Below are 21461 nucleotides of genomic sequence, written 5' to 3'. Positions count from 1 at the left end.
TGCCCGGACAGCCTAGCAGGCTGTCCGAGCATGCTGGGAGTTGTAGTTTTGCAACAGCTGGAGGCACCCTGGTTGGGAATCACTGGAGTTGTAGTTTTGCAACAGCTGGAGGCAGCCTGGTTGGGAAACACTGGTAAACTTTGAGAATTGTAGAGTTACATACTGTGTAGATCAGTGTTTCCCAACCAGGGTACCTCGACTGTCCTGGTATGCTGGGAGTTGTAGTTTTGCAACAGCTGGATTCACCCTGGTTGGGAAACACTGGAGTTGTAGTTTTGCAACAGCTGGAGGCACCCTGGTTGGGGAAACACTGACAAACTTTGAGAATTGTAGAGTTACATACTGTGTAGATCAGTGTTTCCCAACCAGGGTACCTCCAGCTGTTGCAAAACTACAATTCCCAGCATGCTTGGACAGCTGAAGGCTGTCCAGGCATGCTGGGAGTTGTAGTTTTGCCACAGCTGGAAGCTCCTTGGTTGGGGAACACTGGTTGGGAAACACTGGAGTTGTAGTTTTGCAACAGCTGGAGGCAGCCTGGTTGGGAAACACTGGTAAACTTTGAGAATTGTAGAGTTACATACTGTGTAGATCAGTGTTTCCCAACCAGGGTACCTCGGCTGTCCGGGCATGCTGGGAGTTGTAGTTTTGCAACAGCTGGAGGCACCCTGGTTTGGAAACACTGATAAACTTTGAGAATTGTAGCGTTACATACTGTGTAGATCAGTGTTTCCCAACCAGAGTACCTCCAGCTGTTGCAGAACGACAATTTCCAGCATGCCCAGACAGCCGAAGGCTGTCCGGGCATGCTGGGAGTTGAAGTTTTGCAACAGCTGGAGGCACCCTGGTTGGGAAACACTGGTGTAGATGAATGAATGGACATCTGTAGAATACATAGAGGCTGGGCTGATGAACATTTTACCATCTCATAACCCGGAGATCCATGAGCAGATCCCGTCACTATGAGCCATGTTTCAGCTCATGCATGTTCTTCAGGGGTTAACAGGTTGCATTAGGGGAACCTGCACGTCGTTCAATCAGAGTGAAAATTCATGCGTCACGTTTGAATAGTCCTTGAATGAAGAAAACAGAATGGGGATACCTTGTGGGGTGGGAGGGGTCTGACTGCCATCACCTCAAAGAAAGTTTAGATGAGCAGATGATCCAAAACTGGTATTTTTCTTTATTTTTAGACATGGCGCCAACTCTGGAGAGTTCTTGAAATGTCAGACATAGTCCTATTGATAACAGACATCCGGCACCCGGTCAGTATTCTGGATATTTCTGATTTGTGTGCATTAAGTTTAGGCAGCTATACAAAATAAAGAATAATATTCTAGAAAATATGATTTATGTTATTGTTAAGATTATTCATTTTAAGTTGAAAGGAGTACTCCGGTGGAAAACTTTTATTTTTTTTTTATTTTTTTTTTTCTGGTGCCAGAAAGTTAAACAGATTTATAAATTACTTCTATAAAAAAAATCTTAATCCTTCTAGTACTTATTAGCTGCTGAATACTACATAGGAAATTCTTTTCATTTTGGAACACAGAGCTCTCTGCTGACATCATGAGCACAGTGCTCTCTGCTGACATCTCTGTCCATTTTAGGAACTGTCCAGAGCAGCAAATGTTTGCTATGGGGATTTTCTCCTACTCTGGACAGTTCTTAAAATGGACAGAGATGTCAGCAGAGAGCACTGTGCCTGTGATGTCAGCAGAGAGCTCTGTGTTCCAAAAAGAAAAGAATTTCCTCTGTAGTATTCAGCAGCTAATAAACAGACTTATAAATTTCTTCTATTAAAAAAAATCTTAATCTTTCCAGTACTTATTAGCTGCTGAATACTACAGAGGAAATTATTTTCTTTTTGGAACACAGAGCTCCCTGCTGACATCACGAGCACAGTGCTCTCTGCTGACTCCTCTGTCCATTTAAAGAACAGTCCAGAGTAGGAGAAAATCCCCATAGCAAACATATGCTGCTCTGGACAGTTCCTAAAATGGACAGAGATGTCAGCAGAGAGCACTGTGCTCGTGATGTCAACAGAGAGCTCTGTGTTCCAAAAAGAAAATAATTTCCTATGTAGTATTCAGCAGCTAATAAGTACTGGAAGGATTTAGATTTTTTTAATAGAAGTAATTTATAAATCTGTTTAACTTTCTGGTACCAGTTTAGTTAAAAAAAAAATAAAATAAAATAAAAATAATTAAAAAAAAAAAAAAAAAAAAAAAAAAAAAAAAATATATATATATATAATATATTTTTTCCCTTTTCCACCGGAGTACCCCTTTAAAGGAACTCACCAGAACATTGTCTGTCCTACAGGGGCATGCATGACTTTCTTTGGTGATGTTTTACTCCCTATAACACATTGTAGATGGATCGTTCCTTTTATTTGTACTGTTCTGATAACTATTATGTGCGGTTTCTCTGTTTCTTTGTCAGGTATTACATTTCTCTCCTGCCCTCTATAACTATGTGACTCACGAGTTGGACAGATCATTGATCCTTGTACTCAATAAGATTGACCTGGCTCCCCCATCACTGGTTGTAGCTTGGAAACATTATTTCCAGGAGAAGTTCCCTCAAGTCCATGTGGTCTGCTTCACCTCCTACCCAAGACATCCAGATGAAGCACAAGACCCATCTTCAGGTAAGATTTGTTTATTTTTGTTGCCCTCCTGTTATTCTGCAGGAGATACACCTCTCTATGATCTTTAATGCAGAAAGATGTACGTGTATGGGCAGGATCTGTTCCCAGGCAATGCTGTACATGTGCAATCGGTAACAGAAGTGTGGCTGTGATTGAAAGCCATCGTAATGCCCAGAATCGGAAAAAAACTTCTCTCCTGGCCGATCAAATGCTGCCGTTCAGCGATCAGTGCAGATTAAGGGACACTTTGTCTTGTCTCTGTCAGCCTTGGCAATGTGATCGTCGGTGCGGAGTCAAAAAACTTGACAGCTCTGGGTCGTATAAATCAGTTCTGAAAGCAGCCGAGCCAGCTGTTTTGTGCATTTTCCATATCTCCAATTGACATTAATGGGAGTTGTGTTAACTGCAAGCTACGTTATTTACTTAAAGTGTACATATTATTATAACAAACATAAATTGGCTTCAATGGGGGTCCAGGTTCTGAGACCCCCTATTGATTGCTAGAATAAAGAGGCACTGCTATAATGAGCAGTATACAGATTTACAATGGAAGTCCACAAGACCTAAAGTATACTGCACTGCCGGTGTGAGGTTTTGGCAAACGCCTGGATGAAATAATCTCCGAGAGCTCTCTGCTCCCTCAGAATAAGGTGCGTTGCATCCATTCTCAACGCAAGTCCTCTTTGTTTCGGTCCTTTGCCTCAGGTCGCCAGAACAAACCGGCGTCTTCAAAGTCTCGAAAGGCTCCTACCTACAAAACGTGCCCCTCCTGGATGCAGGACGCCCGTTTCTCCACCAAATCAGGTACTTGCAAGCCTACCTCCGCCTGAAGGGGCGCCCCCACCCGAGCCTTCCTCTCGGGTGGGTGGTCGCCGTTTCCTTCTTTCGGGACGTTTGGTTGGCGCAGGTCCAGGATTCCTGGGTTCAGGACATCATTTCAGACTGCTACCGAATCAAGTTTGGTTGTTTTGCCCGGGATCGTTTTTTCCGGTCTTATTTGGTCCTGTTCGACATTCCCCCCAAAAAAAGGAACGGTCTGTCAGATTCTCGATCTGAAGCTCCTCAATCGGCATTTGCGCCTGCGGCACTTCCGAATGGAATCTCTCCAGTCCGTTGTTGCATTCATGGACCAGGGTGAATTCTTATCTTCGATGGACATCCAGGATGCATACTTCCACACCACTATTTTTCCGGCACACCAACGATTTCTGCAGTTTGCCATTCTAGGAGGTTATTTTCAGTTTGTGGCCCTGCCAAGGCCATGGCGGTGGTGATCACCATCCTCTCGGGGGGGGGGGGGTTGTCGGTGCTTCCGTATCTGGACAACCTGTTGATCAAAGCTCCATCCTTTGCTCAAAATCAGTAGAGTCTCCACATCACTCTTTAGACCCTGACCAGCTTCGGGTGGTTGATCAACTGGGAGAAATCCAACCTCTCTCCCACACAGTCTCTGCTTTTCCTGGGGCTTCGCTTTGACACCAAAAAGGCTCAGGTTCTGCTTCCACCGGACAAGCAGAGTGCTCTCTGTCCGGGATCCGCCTATTGTGCAGCCTGGAACCGGTGACCATCCGTTTGTGCATGGAAGTGTTGGGCAGAATGGTGGTGGCCATGGAAGCTGTTCCTTTTGCTCAGTTCTGGTGCCGCCCTCTTCAGTGGGCCATCCTGTCTCTGTGGGACTAGTCTACTCGATCCCTCCACCACCTGATCAGTCTGCCCCCACGGCTCGCCAGTTATTTGGTGGCTTTGCTCTCCACTCCTGGTCCCCCCCCCAGGAAGCCTGTCTTCCCCATCAACATCCTGGAGCTTCGGGCCATCTTTCTTCGTCTTCTCCACTGGGAGTTGTTGTTCCGGGGTCGTCCGGCTCGGGTCCAAACAGACAACAACACGGCTGTTGCTTATATCAATCGCCAAGGGGGCACTCGCAGCCCGCTGCAATGGCGGAGGTGACAAGGATTGTTGTCTGGGCGGAACACCAGGTTCCCTCCATATCGGCTATCCACATTCCGGGGTGGACAATTGTGAGGTGGACTTTCTGAGTCGCTCTTCGCCTGACCCCTGGGAGTGGTCTCTCCACCCAGAGGTGTTCGTGGCAATTTTCAAACGTTGACCTTTTTGCGTTCCGCCTAAATCGGCAGGTTCCCGCCTTCGTGGCAAAGTCCTGCAATCCTCTGGTTCTGGACGCGTTGGTCGTTCCCTAGTCACAGTTTGCCCTTCCTTACCTCTTCCCCCTTATGCCCGGGGTAGTATGGATGCTCAAGGTGGACGGCGTCCCAGCAATTCTGGTAGCGCTGGATTGGCCACGGCGCCCGTGGTTTGCCGGTGTGGTTCGTCTCGTGGTGGATGTCCCCATGCAGCTCCCGGATCGGCCCCCACCTTCTTTTTCAAGGTCCTCTCTGCCACCCCAATTCACTGCTGCTACGTTTGACGACATGGCTGTTGAAACCGCGGTGCTGAAGGCTCGCTGTTTCTCTCTCCGGCTCATTCGCACCATGCTTCGGCCGCCTAATCCGTCCTTTGACATGATCTATCTCGGGACCTGGCAGGCCTATTTTCGGTGGTGTGAGACCCCATCCCTGTCTCCCAGTTGGGGCTGGAAACGCGCTTGGCACTTAGTTCCCTCAAGGGGTAGGTGTCTGCGTTTTCCATTCTTTTTCAGTGCCCCCTGGCTTCTGATCCTCATGTTCGCACCTTCCTTCAGGGTGTGGCACATGAGGCTCCTCCTTACAGGTCTCAAACTCTGCCCTGGGACCTGAATTTGGTCCCCAGCGCTTTGCAAGGTGCCCCATATAACCTCTTCAGGAGATCTTCCAAGAAAGGAAACGGAGAGAGGTGTCTTTTTCTCATTGCTGTGACCTCCATCTGGCGTGTGTCGGAATTGGTGTCTCTCTCTTGCAGACCCCCCCTTTCTTGTCCTTCACCAGGACAAGGCTGTGCTTCGGCCAGTGCCATATTTTCTGTCGAAGGTGGCCTCCTCTCTTCATCTGAACGAGGATATCGTTCTTCCCTCCTTCTGCCCGGCTCCGTCTCACCCTAAGGAGCGCTCTTTCTTCACAACTTGGACGTGATCAGTGGCTTATCTGTCGGCCACCTCTTCTTCTTTTTGGAACTCTGATTCACTGTTCATCATTCCAGAAGGCCGGCGCAAGGGGCTTCCAGCTTCTAAGGGAACCATATCTGGTGGATCCGGTCTGCCATATCAGAGGCCTATCGCTCTAAGGGGAAGGCTCCATCTTTCCGGGTTACGGCACACTCCACCCGCTTTGTTGGGGCCTCCTGGGCAGTATTCAACAGGGCTTCGGCCCTGCAGGTGTGTAAGGTGGCCACTTGGTCATCCGTGCACACGTTCACCAAATTCTACCAGGTGCACACTTCCGCGTCTGATGACACAGGTTTTGGGCATAAAGTGTTGCAGGCGGCGGCATTGCCATCCACCTGATTCTCTAGCTGGTTTCTGGTTTCCCACCCCGGGGACGGCTTTGGTTCGTCCCACTGGTCCTGTGTCCCCCAATGGAGCCAAACGAATAAAGTAGATATTTTTTTTTATACTTTAAAATCTTTCTCGGAGGATCCATTGGGGGACACAGCACCCACCCTTTGGTTATTAGTTTTGTTGACCTGAGAGTCGATTTCCTGTCTGTGGACTTGTTCAGTTGATTTTATTTTTTTGTCTGGGTCGTCTTCGGACTCTCTGTAGTGATTTGTCGGTTTCCTCCTCCTGCTTTGGGACTAAACTGATTAGCTCAGAGTCAGAGAGCGGGTATATCCTGCCAGGAGAGGCCGACTTCTTTTTTTGTTAATACCTAGTGGCAGAAAGATATACCCACGGTTTCTGTGTCTCCCAATGGATCCTCCAAGAAAGAGATTTTACAGGAAGTATAAAAAAAAATCTACTTTTTACCACAAGCCAAAGCACAGGAGTGAAGAAGAAATAATTACGGAACTTATAATACTTTCTTGTATTTTTTTTTTCAGCATTAAAATACTTTAGGTTTATTTCCTGCCACCTCCATTTATTTTTGAGATTGTGCCCATGTGTCTTACACAGATATATTTTTGTCTAATTTTTAGTGTTTAAGAAGCGCAGGAAGACGCGCCGGGTGTGGAACGCAGCCCTGGGCCCCAATCAGCTCCTCCGAGCTTGTGAGATCATCACTGCTGGAAAGGGTATTGTCCTCTTTATGATTTGGTTTTCAATTTTTTTATTGAGGTCTTAAAGGAGCAGTCCAGTGGTGAACCCAGTGGTGAACAACTTATCCCCTATCCTAAGGATAGGGGATAAGTTTGAGATCGCGGGGGGTCCAACCGCTGGGTCCCCCTGCGATCTCCTGTACGGAGCCCCGACAGCCCGTGGGAAGGGGGCGTGTCGACCTCCTCACGAAGCGGCGGCCGACACGCCCCCTCAATACAACTCTATGGCAGAGCCGAAGCGCTGCCTTCGGCAATCTCCGGCTCTGCCATAGAGATGTATTGAGGGGGCGTGTCGGCCGCCGCTTCGTGGGGAGGTCAACACCCGCTATCTGGCCGGAGAGCTTGGCCCCCGTACAGAGAGATCGCAGGGGGCCCCAGCGGTCGGACCCCCCGCAATCTCAAACTTATCCCCTATCCTTAGGATAGGGGATACGTTTTTCACCACTGGACTACCCCTTTAAAGAAACAGTCCACTTTTTTGTTACCATCAATAGCTTCTGCTGCAATATATAATAAATAAATAAATTCCAGTAGTGCTTTTTTAAGGAATCTTTCAAAGCGTACCTGTGACCAAAAAAAACAAAAAAACAACAACAAATGTTACAATGCAATAAGCATCCTGTTCATGTCATTTTTATGTGTTGACCAGATTACATCTTGGCTGTGCTGCTCAGGTCTCCTATATTCCTCTCCCTAGCAGGGGGTGTGTCCCTGAGCAAGCTTTGTCAGCTTTAAAGGGGTACTCCGGTGGAAAATTATTATTATTTTTTTAATCAACCAGTGCCAGAGAGTTAAAACAGACTTGTAAATTCTATTTAACCCCTTAACGATGCAGGCCTTAAATGTACGTCCACGTGAGGTGGTACTTAACGCACCAGGATGTACATTTATGTCCTGTACATGACTGCAAGCATCTGAGTGATGCTCGCGTCATGCGCGGCAGGTCCCAGCTGCTGATAGCAGCCAGGGACCTGCCGGTAATGGCCGACATCCACGATCGCGTGTATGTCCCCCATTAACCCCTCAGATGCCGTGATGAATACAGATCACGGCATCTGCGGCAGTGCGGCACTTAATGTGGATGATCGGATCGCCCGCAGCGCTGCCGTGGGGATCGCGGACGGAGGTCCCCTCACCTGCCTCTGTCCGTCTCCCGGCGTCTCCTGCTCTGGTCTGAGATCGAGCAGACCATAGCAGTAGATCACCGATAACACTGACCAGTGCTATGTCCTATGCATAGCACTGAACAGTATTAGCAATCAAAGGATTGTTATAGATAGTCCCCTATGGGGACTATTAATGTGTAAAGAAAAAAAAATAGTCCCTCCCCCAATAAAAATGTAAATTGTCCATTTCCCCCCCCCCAAAAGTGTAAAAATTCAAAAAATAATTTTTTATAAACATATTTGGTATTGCCGTATGCGTAAATATCTGAACTATTAAAATATAATGTTAATTATCCCGTACGGTGAACAGCGTGAACGTAAAAAAAAATTTAAAAATTGCTGCTTTTTTATAACATTTTATTTAAAAAAGTTTTACATATGCAAATGTCGTATCAATAAAAAGTACAGATCAATGGGCAAAAAATGAGCCCTCATACTGCCGCTTATACGAAAAGTTATAGGTCAGCAAAATAGAGGGATTTTAAACGTACTAATTTGGTTAAAAAGTTTGCGATTTTTTTTATTTTTATTTTATTTTTTTTGCGGTACAATAATAGAAAAGTATGTATTCATGGGTATCGTTGTAATTGTATTGACCCACACCATAAAGTGTACGGCGTGAAAAAGAAAGCTTAAAAAATTAGCAAAATTGCGGTTTTCTTTTTCAATTTCCCCACACAGTTAGCATTTTATGGTGAAATGAGTGATGTCATTACAAAGGACAACTGGTCGTGCAAAAAACAAGCCCTCATATTGTTCTTTGGATGAAAAAAGAGTTGTGATTTTTAGAAGGCGAGGAGGAAAAAACGAAAACGTACAAATTGGCTGAGTCCTTAAGGGGTTAAAATCTTAAAGGGGTATTCAGGGCAAAAATATTTTATCCCCTATCCAAAGGATAGGGGATAAGGTGTCTGATCGCGGGGGGCCCGCTGCTGAGACCCCCCGCGATCTCCCTGTAGCACCTGCATTCTAGGTGCTGAATCTCCAGTTTCGGAAACCTCCAGGTTTCCGGGACTGGGGACGTGACGCCACGCCCCCTCCATTCATGTCTATGGGAGGGGGCATGACGGCCGTCATGCCCCCTCCCATAGACATGAATGGAGGGGGCGTGGCGTGATCTCACGTCCCCAGTCCCGGAAACCCGGAGGTTTCCAAAACTAGAGATGCAGTCCCCGCATAGAATGCAGGTGCTACAGAGAGATCGTGGGGGGGTCTCAGCGGTGGGCCCCCCGCGATCAGACACCAAATGTTTTTGCCCGGAATACCCCTTTAATCCTTCCAGTACTTATCAGCTGCTGTATGTGCCACAGGAAGTTATTTTCTTTTTTTTTTTTATTTATTTTCTGTCTGAGCACAGTGCTCTCTGCTGACACCTCTGTCCATATCAGGAACTGTCCATAGCAGGAACAAATCCCCATAGCAAACCTCTCCTGCTCTAGACAGTTCCTGACATGGACAGAGGTGTCAGCAAAGAGCACTGTGGTCAGACAGAAAAAAAATTCAAAAAGAAAAGACCTTCCTGATAAGTACTGGAAGGGTTAAGATTTTTAAATAGAAGTAATTTGCAAATCTGTTTAACTTTCTGGCATCAGTTGATTAAAGAAAAAAAAAATTTGTGTTCCACTAAAGTACCCCTTTAATTTCCTGCCTCTGTGTCTCTCAGCTCCTGTTGTGAGTGCAGGGATGACTTGACTAGAAACTGAATATCAAATGAGCCTGTATGGGGACATCTAGTGGCCAGAATTATACTGTCAAATATAAAGTAAAAAACATTTTTCTTTAAAGACATATACATTAGAGATTAGTGTTAGAATTTCTATATCAGTATTTTAAAATAAAGGCCATGAACCACCTCATAATAATATGTGGAAGACAACTGGCAAAAAGTTGGAAACAGTTAGCACCATACGTCTCTCAGGTTGTTAGTCTGTTCCTTTAGCTCCTCACCACCGCCTTCCTGTACATTTACATCCCTTCATGTTCCCTTCAGTTAATCTGACGTCCTGGAGAGAAAAGATTGAGAGAGACTCTGCTGCCCTGCTCAGCGCTAGAGGAAGGGAAGACGACGAAGAGGAGAAGGAGGCTGATGAGACGGATGTTGTGGTCGCCCAGCAGGTCACGGATGCAGAACTAGGGACACCCAGCAGAGAACGCTATAAAGATGGGGTGCTGAGCATTGGCTGCTTAGGTGAGATAGTTATTTGGATTGGAGAAAGTATAGGTACTTTGAATCATCCGGCCTGTCCTAGAATTACATGATTGGCAAGTCATTTGAATGGTGGGCACGTCTTGACTGCTGGGGGGGGTCTCTGAAGTCACACCCAGAATGATCAGATGATGGCTGGGCTAGCTTCTATATAAAAGGGGCTGCAGTGAGGAGACGTCCTCTTTTTAGCTGCCGGGACGAGAGCGTCCTCTTTAGCTGCCGGGACGAGAGCGTCCTCTTTAGCTGCCGGGACGAGAGCGTCCTCTTTAGCTGCCGGGACGAGAGCGTCCTCTTTAGCTGCCGGGGCGAGAGCGTCCTCTTTAGCTGCCGGGGCGAGAGCGTCCTCTTTAGCTGCCGGGGCGAGAGCGTCCTCTATAGCTGCCGGGGCGAGAGCGTCCTCTATAGCTGCCGGGACGAGCGCGTCCTCTTTAGCTGCCGGGACGGGAGCGTCCTCTTTAGCTGCCGGGACGGGAGCGTCCTCTTTAGCTGCCGGGACGGGAGCGTCCTCTTTAGCTGCCGGGACGGGAGCGTCCTCTTTAGCTGCCGGGACGGGAGCGTCCTCTTTAGCTGCCGGGACGGGAGCGTCCTCTTTAGCTGCCGGGACGGGAGCCTCCTCTTTAGCTGCCGGGACGGGAGCCTCCTCTTTAGCTGCCGGGACGGGAGCCTCCTCTTTAGCTGCCGGGACGGGAGCCTCCTCTTTAGCTGCCGGGACGGGAGCCTCCTCTTTAGCTGCCGGGACGGGAGCCTCCTCTTTAGCTGCCGGGACGGGAGCCTCCTCTTTAGCTGCCGGGACAGGAGCCTCCTCTTTAGACCCTAAGCCTAAAATATGAAGGTTATAACATCAAATGTAATGTGATGATAATAACAAGTATCTAATCTGCACCTAACTAAGCCTCCTTCTCTTCTCCAGGATTCCCAAATGTAGGGAAGTCTTCACTGATCAATGGCCTTGTAGGAAGGAAGATTGTCAGTGTCTCCCGGACCCCGGGTCATACCAAATACTTCCAGACGTATTTCCTCACCCCCACAGTGCGCCTCTGTGACTGCCCCGGCCTCATCTTCCCTTCACTTATAGATAAGCAACAGCAGGTGAATATCTGTATGAGTAGGTAATATTCACTGATCATAATGTCACAGAAACGCTGCTAAAACATTATTTTTACTAGATTATAATTAAGAGTACAGAAAACTGACAAAATCCAGGTATAGACACCCCTCTGGGGGACAAACAAAAAGAAACAAAGGGAGGGAAGTCCTCATTGTTAGGGACTTATCATTGCGACTTTTGCTTTAGAAGACTTTCTTAAAGGGGTACTCCGCTACTCAGCGTTTGGAACAAACTGTTCTGAAGGCTGGAACCGGCGCCGGGAGCTCGTGACGTCATAGCCCCGCCCCCTCATGACGTCAGGCCCCACCCCCTCAATGCAAGTCTATGGGAGGGGGCGTCACGCCCCCTCCCATAGACTTGCATTGATGGGGTGGGGGGCGTGACGTTAGCGTAGTACCCCTTTTAAAAAGAACATAGCAAGTGGTGCTTTCAGTTGACATCCTGCAGTGGTCAGGAATTTATGATGTGCGACTTTTCCGTTTGTCTCATCTTTTGGCGCAACTGCGTCTATTGAGGCGCAAATCTACACCAGCCCTGACTTTGCTTAGGCTGCATTCACACCATGTTTTTGCAATACAGTTCCCGTATCAGGTTTTTGAGGAAAAACGGATTCCACAAAACCGTACCAAATTGTATCAAAATTTATGTACAAATTTTAACCCGTATACGGTTTGAAAAATGTCCGGTTGCATCCGTTTTTTAAGAAAAAAACGTATACATTTTTAACTTTTCACTCCATTATAAATAAAGTTTCACTTGTTTGATTGAAGTTCCAAGAAAAAAAACGTTGCAAAGTCAAAAACCGGATGGAACAGTACGCACATACGGTTCTGTACGGTTCCCATTGACTCCCATGTTAAAAAAAAAATAAAAATAAAATAAACTTATACGGTTTTTCACCTGGACTAAAACCCGTGGTAGGCGACTGTTTTGGGTACTAGGGAAAAAAAAATTACAAACCGTACAAGATGCAAAACGGACACAACCAGATGCATCGTTTGGCATACGGTTTTTAATGGAGAGTCAATGCATACGGTTCCGTACGGTTTCTAAATTGAAAACTGATACGGGAACTGTATTGCAAAAACGATTGACGGTGGAGAGCATTAAGAAGTCGCACATTTGTCTCACGGGTTAAAAAGTTGCGCAAAAAGTCGCTGAGGGGCACCATACAAAATATAGTAGTGAAATAAGGGATGTGATCAGCACCATATTTATCCCATACACAACGGTATAGATTTGGTGCACATACACAGTTTCCACCACACAAATTAATTTAGTAAAACAACAGGCACCAACTTCACTCTTGATGAATACCCCCAAAGTATTTACATTAACATCAGATATATATGGCACAAGACAGTCCCAGGTGTCGGTGTCTATCTATCACAATAATCACCTGGGGGCGGGATTTATCAAAACCTGTTCAGAGGCAAAGTTGCCCATAGCAACCAATCAGATCACTGCTTTCATTTTTCAGAGGCCTTGTTAAGAATGTAAGAAGTAAGCTGGTTGCTATGGGCAACTGCACAACTTTGCCTCTGCACATGTTTTGATAAATCTTCCCCCTGGTATCTATCTATACTTTTTTTATGTTTCTAAATAACCAAATGTAAACCAGTAATACATGAGGAAGCTCCTAGAACAGCCACCTAAATATTAGAATATTTAAACAATTTTAAGACTCTACGTGTTTCTTCAACACTTTTATGGTGTCATCAGGGGACATATACATTGTCAGCTGAATACAGACACCGCCCCCGATTGGTGTCACCATCCAGTGTGTGATATTACAGAGTAATGATATACAGGGCTACAATGTACAAGTGTATTAAGCATCAGCAAGAACACAGTCCCTGACAGGTAGTCGACCCATTCGTCACTCATGGTTTAAATGTCCTAGACCCAAGATGATGGCTGAACTCCTCTGATCATACTAGGCCCTTTAAAGGGGTACTCCGCTGCTCAGCTGTCACGCCCCACCTCCTCAATGCAAGTCTATGGGAAGGGGCGTGGCGTCATGGGGGCTGGACTATGACGTCACGAGCTCCCGGCGCTGGCTCCAGCGTTCGGAAAAGTTTGTTCCAAATGCTGAGCAGCAGAGTACGCCTTTAAGGCACTTACAGCACAGGTGGGAGTGCATTAACAACACTATCAACAACACTCATCACCCACCAACAATAGCCAGAAGCAATGTTCCTCTGGTTGAATGGAATGGTGGTCAGACATTCACTCTGCTGATTTTTTAAATCTCCTGACAAAGATAGACAAATGCTACACTCTATTCAACCAGGGGTTTAGAGGGGCCCTGTTCTCTTTGTCCTAGCGGGGGACTCTAAAGGGAAGTATCCCTAAAAGGGGTAAGGCAGTACATAACACAGACATAATGGAGAGGATCCCATTGTCCTGTCCAACCTACATTAGACCTGACACAGTGCATAATGTTACTGTATGATCTCTGCAGAGACCGGGGTGAGTGCAGCTCTCACATATTCTCTCTCTATTACAGCTGCTTGCAGGAATCTACCCTGTCGCTCAGATCCAGGAGCCTTATACTGCGGTAGGATATTTGTCCTGTCGAATACCAGTTCCTAAACTTCTTAAACTGGACCATCCAGATGGACAAGATCAGGGCTGGACTGCATGGAGCATCTGTGAAGGTAACTAAATATCTAGACTGAATGTATCTCACATCCTGATACCCTGCGGACTCTCTCATAGACTGTTGTGATACGACCTCTCTTTTTCTTCTTCCACACTCAGCCTGGGCAAATAAGCGTGGCTACAAAACTGCGAAAGCCTCACGCAACGACACATACAGGGGTGCCAACAGCCTGCTGCGCCTTGCTGTAGATGGACGTCTATGCTTATATATGAGACCACCGGGTTACTCCTGTCAGAAAGGTATGTGTCTAACCCTACTATAGGAGAAGTCACGTATGTACACAGTGATTGCACCAGCAGAATAGTGAGTGCAGCTCTGGAGTATAATACAGGATATAACTCAGGATCAGTACAGGATAAGTAATGTAATGTATGTACACAGTGACCCCACCAGCAGAATAGTGAGTGCAGCTCTGGAGTATAATACAGAATATAACTCAGGATCAGTACAGGATAAGTAATGTAATGTATGTACACAGTGACCTCACCAGCAGAATAGTGAGTACAGCTCTGGGTTATAATACAGGATATAACTCAGGATCAGTACAGGATAAGTAATGTAATGTATGTACACAGTGACCCCACCAGCAGAATAGTGAGTGCAGCTCTGGAGTATAATACAGGATATAACTCAGGATCAGTACAGGATAAGTTATGTATGTATATACAGTGGGGATCAAAAGTTTGGGCACCCCAGGTAAACATTTGTATTAATGTGCATAAAGAAGCCAAGGAAAGATGGAAAAATCTCCAAAAGGCATCAAATTACAGATTAGACATTCTTATAATATGTCAACAAAAGTTAGATTTTATTTCCATCATTTACACTTTCAAAATAACAGAAAACAAAAAAATGGCGTCTGCTAAAGTTTGGGCACCCTGCAGAATTTATAGCATGCACTGCCCCCTTTTCAAAGCTGAGACCTGCTAGTGTCATGGATTATTCTCAATGATCATCTGGGAAGACCAGGTGATGTCAATCTCAAAGGTTTTAAATGCCCAGACTCATCTGACCTTGCCCCAACTATCAGCACCATGGGTTCTTCTAAGCAGTTGTCTAGAAATCTGAAACTGAAAATAGTTGACGCTCACAAAGCTGGAGAAGGCTATAAGAAGATAGCAAAATGCTTTCAGATGTCAATATCCTCTGTTCGGAATGTAATTAAGAAATGGCAGTCATCAGGAACAGTGGAAGTTAAAGAAAGATCTGGAAGACCAAGAAAAATATCAGACAGAACAGCTCGCAGGATTGTGAGAAAAACAATTAAAAACCCACGTTTGACTGCACAATCCCTCCAGAAAGATCTGGCAGACACTGGAGTTGTGGTACACTATTCCACTATAAAGAGATACTTGTACAAATATGGTCTTCATGGAAGAGTCATCAGAAGAAAACCTCTTCTACGTCCTCACCACAAAAATCAGCGTTTGAACTTTGCAAATGAACATATAGACAAGCCTGATGCATTTTGGAAACAAGTTCTGTGGACCGATGAGGTTAAAATTTAACTTTTTGGCCAGAATGAGCAAAGGTACGTTTGGAGAAGAAAGGGAACAATTTAATGAAAAGAACCTCTGTCCAACTGTTAAGCATTGGGGTGGATCAATCAGGCTTTGTGGTTGTATTGCACCAAGTGGCACATGGAACATCTCACGAATAGAAAGAAAAATGGATTCAATGAAATTTCAGCAAATTTTGGATGCTAACTTGATGCCATCTGTGAAAAAGCTGAAGTTGAAGAGAGGATGGCTTCTACAAATGGATAATGATCCTAAACACACCTCGAAATCCACGGGGGATTACATCAAGAGGCGTAAACTGAAGATTTTGCCATGGCCTTCACAATCTCCTGACCTCAACATAATTGAAAATCTATGGATAGACCTTAAAAGAGCAGTGCGTGACAGACAGCCCAGAAATCTCAAAGAACTGGAAGACTTTTGTAAGGAAGAATGGGCAAAGATACCTCAAACAAGAATTGAAAGACTCTTGGCTGGCTACAAAAAGCGTTTACAAGTTGTGATACTTGCTAAAGGGGGCAGTACAAGATATTATCTATGATTAAGGCCCGGTAGGGGGAGGTTGTTACCTCCACACTTGCCCGTGTGCACCTGTTTGGATGGATTTTTAACATGGATTTCCAATAACGTAATGGTTTTACCAGTGCTGTGTATCTTCTGGATATTTACTTTGGAGACAGTGGAGGAGGACTGACTGCACCTGCATGGAGGAGGCGAGCGCCATTCGAACTCTCTTTTTTTTTTGCCTAGTACAGGATATTAACTCTGCAGGGTGCCCAAACTTTTGCAGACACCATTTTTTTTGTTTTCTGTTATTTTGAAAGTGTAAATGATGGAGATAAAATCTAACTTTTGTTGACATATTATAAGAATGTCTAATCAGTAATTTGATGCTTTTTGGAGATTTTTCCATCTTTGGCTTCTTTATGCACATGAATACAAATTTTTACCTGGGGTGCCCAAACTTTTGATCCCCACTGTACACAGTGACCCCACCAGCAGAATAGTGAGTACAGCTCTGGAGTATAATACAGGATATAACTCAGGATCAGTACAGGATAAGTAATGTAATGTATGTACACAGTGATCTCACCAGCAGAATAGTGAGTACAGCTCTGGGGTATAATACAGGATATAACTCGGGATCAGTACAGGATAAGTAATATAATGTATGTACACAGTGACCCCACCAGCAGAATAGTGAGTGCAGCTCTGGAATATAATACAGGATATAACTCAGGATCAGTACAGGATAAGTAATGTAATGTATGTACACAGTGACCTCACCAGCAGAATAGTGAGTACAGCTCTGGAGTATAATAGAGGATATAACTCAGGATCAGTACAGGATAAGTAATATAATGTATGTACACAGTGACCTCACCAGCAGAATAGTGAGTGCTGCTCTGGAGTATAATACAGAAAGTAACTTCCTAGGATGAATAATACAGAAAGTAACTTCCTTGTAATGAACACAGCGCTCCTGCTTTATATGTAAACGAATGTAAATGTTATTGTAAAATGTAGATGGGGTTAGTTAGTAAAATGGCCATTGTGTGTGTTCAGGCAATTGTTACACTTATAATTCCTTTCCTCTTACAGCCACTTGGGAGAAGCACCCAGAAACATTGGAAATTGTCTCCCAGGTTGAGTCACGAGGACAGTCGGAGAGTCACTCCTCTTCAGCCGCAGAAGACGAGGAGGAGGAGATCTCCAGTTCAGGAGAAGAAGAGGAAGAACGTGACCGGGACGCAGATGAGGAGGAAGATGAAGATGAAGATTCCACAAAGCCACAGGCTACGAAAGGGACCAAAAGTAAAACTGCTGATGTTAACCCTTATGCCCTCCTGGCTGAGGACGAGTGTTGAGGAGGTTGTGTTTTGACATTGGGAGGCTTGTCCAAAGTAAAGGTGAGGTCATTGCCTCTATACAACAACCTTCCCATCATTCACTTACTGCACAGTAACCAGGCAGAGCCACCCCCGCACAGTAATCTGCTTTATAAGAAGCTGACCTGTGCCCCATGACTGCTCCCTGTACACTCCGTGTCCTGCTATCTGTGTCTCTTCACATGTGGCACAACTACAATTCCGAGCATGCTGAGGAGCCACAGGTGGCGTCCAATGGCTTCACTTCACAGAAGGATGGAAGCTCATTGGGTTACTTTATTTGCAGGAGACACAGATGAGGCTTATATGAGAATCTGTTACATAATATGGCCTCCTCCCTGGGCCAGCAATTCTTTAAAAAAGAATTGTAAACATTTACAAAAAGATTTGTAAATTACTTCTATTAAAAAATCTTAATCCTTCCAGTACTTATTAGCTGCTGAATACTACAGAGGAAATTCTTTTATTTTTGGAACACAGAGCTCTCATCTCTGACATCTCTGTCCATTTTAGGAACTGTCCAGAGCAGCATATGTTTGCTATGGGGATTTTCTCCTACTCTGGACAGTTCTTAAAATGGCCAGAGGTGTCAGCAGAGAGCACTGTGGTCATGATGTCAGCAGAGAGCTTCCTCTGCAGTATTCAGCAGCTAATAAGTACTGGAAGGCTGGAAGGATTAAGATTTTTTTAATAGAAGTAATTTAGGGGATAAGATGTCTGATGGCGGGGGTCCTGGTGCTGGGGCCCCCCGCAAACTCCTGCAGCAACGGGCGTTCTAAACAAATACTGAGTTCCTGCAGAAGTTGTCGTGACTTCACGGCCACGCCCTTTGTGACATCACGCCACGCCCCTCCATTTATGTCTATGGAAGGGGGCATCGCCGTGGAAGTTGCAGTTTTGTAACAGCTGGAGGCACACTCTTTGTAAAACACTTTTCGAGGAATCTGTCGCACCGGACGGCACTTACACATGAGCCTCTCTGTGTCTCTGACTGCCCCACAGACTGACATGGCCAACTGGTGATTTTTTTCCCTGTAGCATCGTGTGAATTATAGGCGCGACGTTGACGTTTGCCATTTTCTATTGACTTTGATTTCCCGCAGGCCGTAAGCTCAGCCACTTTGTGACCTTCGCCGATACAATGGACCGAATTACTGGCATCATGACGTGAAACTAGCCGGGCCTAAGGTTCCCACGTGACGCCATACCTCAGTCATGTGACAGAAGTCATCTCAAAAAACCATCCAGCTCACAAAATGGCCGCTTATTCTGTGCATAGACCCGACCACATCCATTCAAAAAAAAATATGGCGGAGTTGTGGTGTTTTAGGGTTTGTTTCTTTCGCCTCAGCCGAGTTGCTTCTACTATACTACATTGATATTGTGCATGCTTATTCCATGAATATCGTATGGAGGGAGAGCTTGTTGGGGGAGGGGCGGGGGGGGGGGACCAAGGTGCTCTGTATAACCGAATTTGTAATGTAAACTTTTCCAATAGAAAACTAAACTTCCGATTCTAAGAGGATTTGCGCAGCGTCTCCGTCATTCTTGCCTTGGACTTTAGGTTGGGTTTGTATTGTAGGTTGTGTTCATCTTTGCAAGCAGATTTATTTTTAATTTTTTTTGTGGTCTACCTAAAATAAAAAATAAAAATGTAAGCAACTTTACGTATAGTGTTAATAAAAAAAAAATCTATCGTTTTGGGTTTGCTTAGATCAATGGTCTCCAACCGGTGTGCCTCCAGCTGTTGCAAAACTACAACTCCCAGCATGTCTTCTGCTGTCCGGGCATGCTGGGAGTTGTAGTTTTGCAACCGCTGGAGGCACACTGGTCGATAAGCCCTGCCATTAGATACAGACTTAGCTTAAGATATGTGGTCCTGCAGTGCTATTCCCATTTGTCTTAGTCACCATTTGCTAGGTTAAAGGGGTACTCCGGGGAACACAACTCCTCCCCCCACCCCGGACCGACCGCTGGGAACCCCTCCCCCCAACTCACTAATCTCCATTACAGGGCCCCGCTATCACACTGAAATTACTATTCAGCTGTTTCACCCCCTGAGCGTTCCGGCCCCCCACCCACAGAGACATGCTCGAGTCTCATCAGTGATTGGCTGAGGGGGCTGTCACTCCTGCTCGTCTCGGAAGGTGGGGTCCGGAGCACTCAGGAGTATGGAAAATTCCTTGTGAGAGCTGAGCCCCGTACCAGAGTTTGCGGGGAGTCCTCCCCGCCATGATGAGACCCTTATTTCTGTCCTGTGAAAAGGGAGAAGTTGTGTTCCCTGGAGTAGGGGTACTCCGGTGGAATTTATTTTTATTTATTTTAATCAACTGGTGTCAGAAAGTTAAACAGATTTGTAAATTACTTCTATTACAAAATCTTAATCTTTCCAGTACTTATCAGCTGCTGTATGCTCCACAGGGAGTTCTTTTCTTTTTGAGTTTCTTTTCTGTCTGACCACAGTGCTCTCTGCTGACACCTCTGTCTATCTCAGGAACTGTCCAGAGCAGGAGCAAATCCCCATAGCAAACCTATCCTGCTCTGGACAGCGGAGTCAGCAGAGAGCACTGTGGTCAGAAATTCAAAAAGAAAAGAACTTCCAGTGGAGCATGCAGCAGCTGATACATACTGGAAGGATTAAGATTTTTTTTTTATAGAAGTAATTTACAAATCTGTAACTTTGACACCAGTTGATTAAAAAAAAAAAAAAAAAAAAAAAATCCACCGGAGTACCCCTTTAATATGAAGCAGAGGACAGATAGAAGACATCGCGACTGCATGATCCAGACTACACAGAATTTCTTTTGTAGTCTGTTACCATGGAGACACACAGCTGTCCATAGGAGCTGTAGACCCAAATGGATAGGAGCTTTTTATTTAAAAAAAAAATTTTTTTTAAGGTAAAACCATTTAAAAAGTTGCTTTATTTTTCATTTAGGGTGCGTTCACACGCTAGTAACTAGCAGCGAATTTTCCGCTGCGGGAAATCCGCTGCGAGTTACGCTACCATTCATTTGAATGGGTCCGCGGTAGGGATCGACCGATATCGTTTTTTTTAGGGCCGATACCGATAATCGGTGGAGGTTAGGGCCGATAACTTATACCGATATTCCGGTATAAGTTATCGGCTATTTATCCACCCGCGACACCGCTGCAGATCATTAAATCAATGCACTGCAGTGGCTTTTGTGGTGCCATAGGGCGCCGCCACCCGCTTCTCTCCCCCTGCCTGTCGGGGGGTCCTGAGACCTATCACCGCCACCGCTCCCCCCCCCCCGCCGCACCGCGCCTAGGGGTGCCTCCAGCTGTTGCAAAACTACTACTCCCAGCATGCCCGGACAGCCGTTGGCTGTCCGGGCATGCTGGGAGTTGTAGTTTTGCAACTGCTGGAGGGCCTACTGTAGGTATAGTATATTATACAGACCCCTGTCCATCCCAGAACCCTGACTCCACCTGCAGGGACCGTCCGGGGAGGGTTGTCCGGGCCATCCATCCTTCCTGTAGTGTCTGGCGGCATTCCGGGTGGATGGTGAACCGTTCCGGGCTGTCCTTCTCCGGGGGTCCTCTTCTCCGCTCCGGCCTAGTAACGCTGCATAGACGCCGCTGCGCAGCGACGCACCTGACGTCACGGAGTAGCGGCATCTATGCAGCGTACTAGGCCGGAGACTGCTCGGACCCCCGGAGAAGGACAGCTCGGACCGGTTCACCCTCCACCCGGAATGCCGCCGGACACTAGAGGAAGGATGGATGGCCCGGACCACCCCCATTACGGGTCAGTTTAATTTTTTTTATTGACTCGGAAGGTGGGGGAGGGGTCTGACCGGTATAGCGGTATGGGCAAAAATGCATACGTGGGAGGAAAAAAAAAAAACGGTATCCGGTTCATACCGGTATACCGCCCAGCACTACGGTGGGGGGTGCGACGCAGCACGGGGGGGGGGGGGCGGGGCATTATCGGCAAGATAATTGCCGGTACCGATTAAGGCCGATCCCTAGTCCGCGGACAGTCCGCAAATCTGACACTATTGCGGACTGTCTGTGGACTCATTTAAATCAATGGTAGCGTAAC

At 46.1% G+C, this 21461-nt stretch overlaps 1 protein-coding gene across 2 annotated transcripts in view; it reads left to right on the top strand.

Annotated features, from left to right (window-relative positions):
- GNL1 (G protein nucleolar 1 (putative)) overlaps positions 1–18835 on the top strand; it is a 30131-nt gene extending 11296 nt beyond the window's left edge. For both annotated transcript variants that reach the window (XM_056538473.1, XM_056538474.1), the window contains exons 6-13: positions 1191–1262; positions 2443–2650; positions 6719–6814; positions 9995–10192; positions 11121–11299; positions 13828–13978; positions 14082–14222; positions 17106–18835. In XM_056538473.1, coding sequence (XP_056394448.1) covers positions 1191–1262; positions 2443–2650; positions 6719–6814; positions 9995–10192; positions 11121–11299; positions 13828–13978; positions 14082–14222; positions 17106–17371 — 1311 coding nt within the window. In that variant the 3' untranslated portion in view covers positions 17372–18835. The remainder of the gene's footprint in view (positions 1–1190; positions 1263–2442; positions 2651–6718; positions 6815–9994; positions 10193–11120; positions 11300–13827; positions 13979–14081; positions 14223–17105) is intronic.
- Positions 18836–21461: the final 2626 nt, after the last annotated feature.

This window comes from Hyla sarda, chromosome 9, assembly GCF_029499605.1.
Source record: "Hyla sarda isolate aHylSar1 chromosome 9, aHylSar1.hap1, whole genome shotgun sequence".
In the NCBI taxonomy this organism is placed as follows: domain Eukaryota; kingdom Metazoa; phylum Chordata; class Amphibia; order Anura; family Hylidae; genus Hyla; species Hyla sarda.
This window is presented reverse-complemented; position numbering and strand designations above follow the sequence as displayed.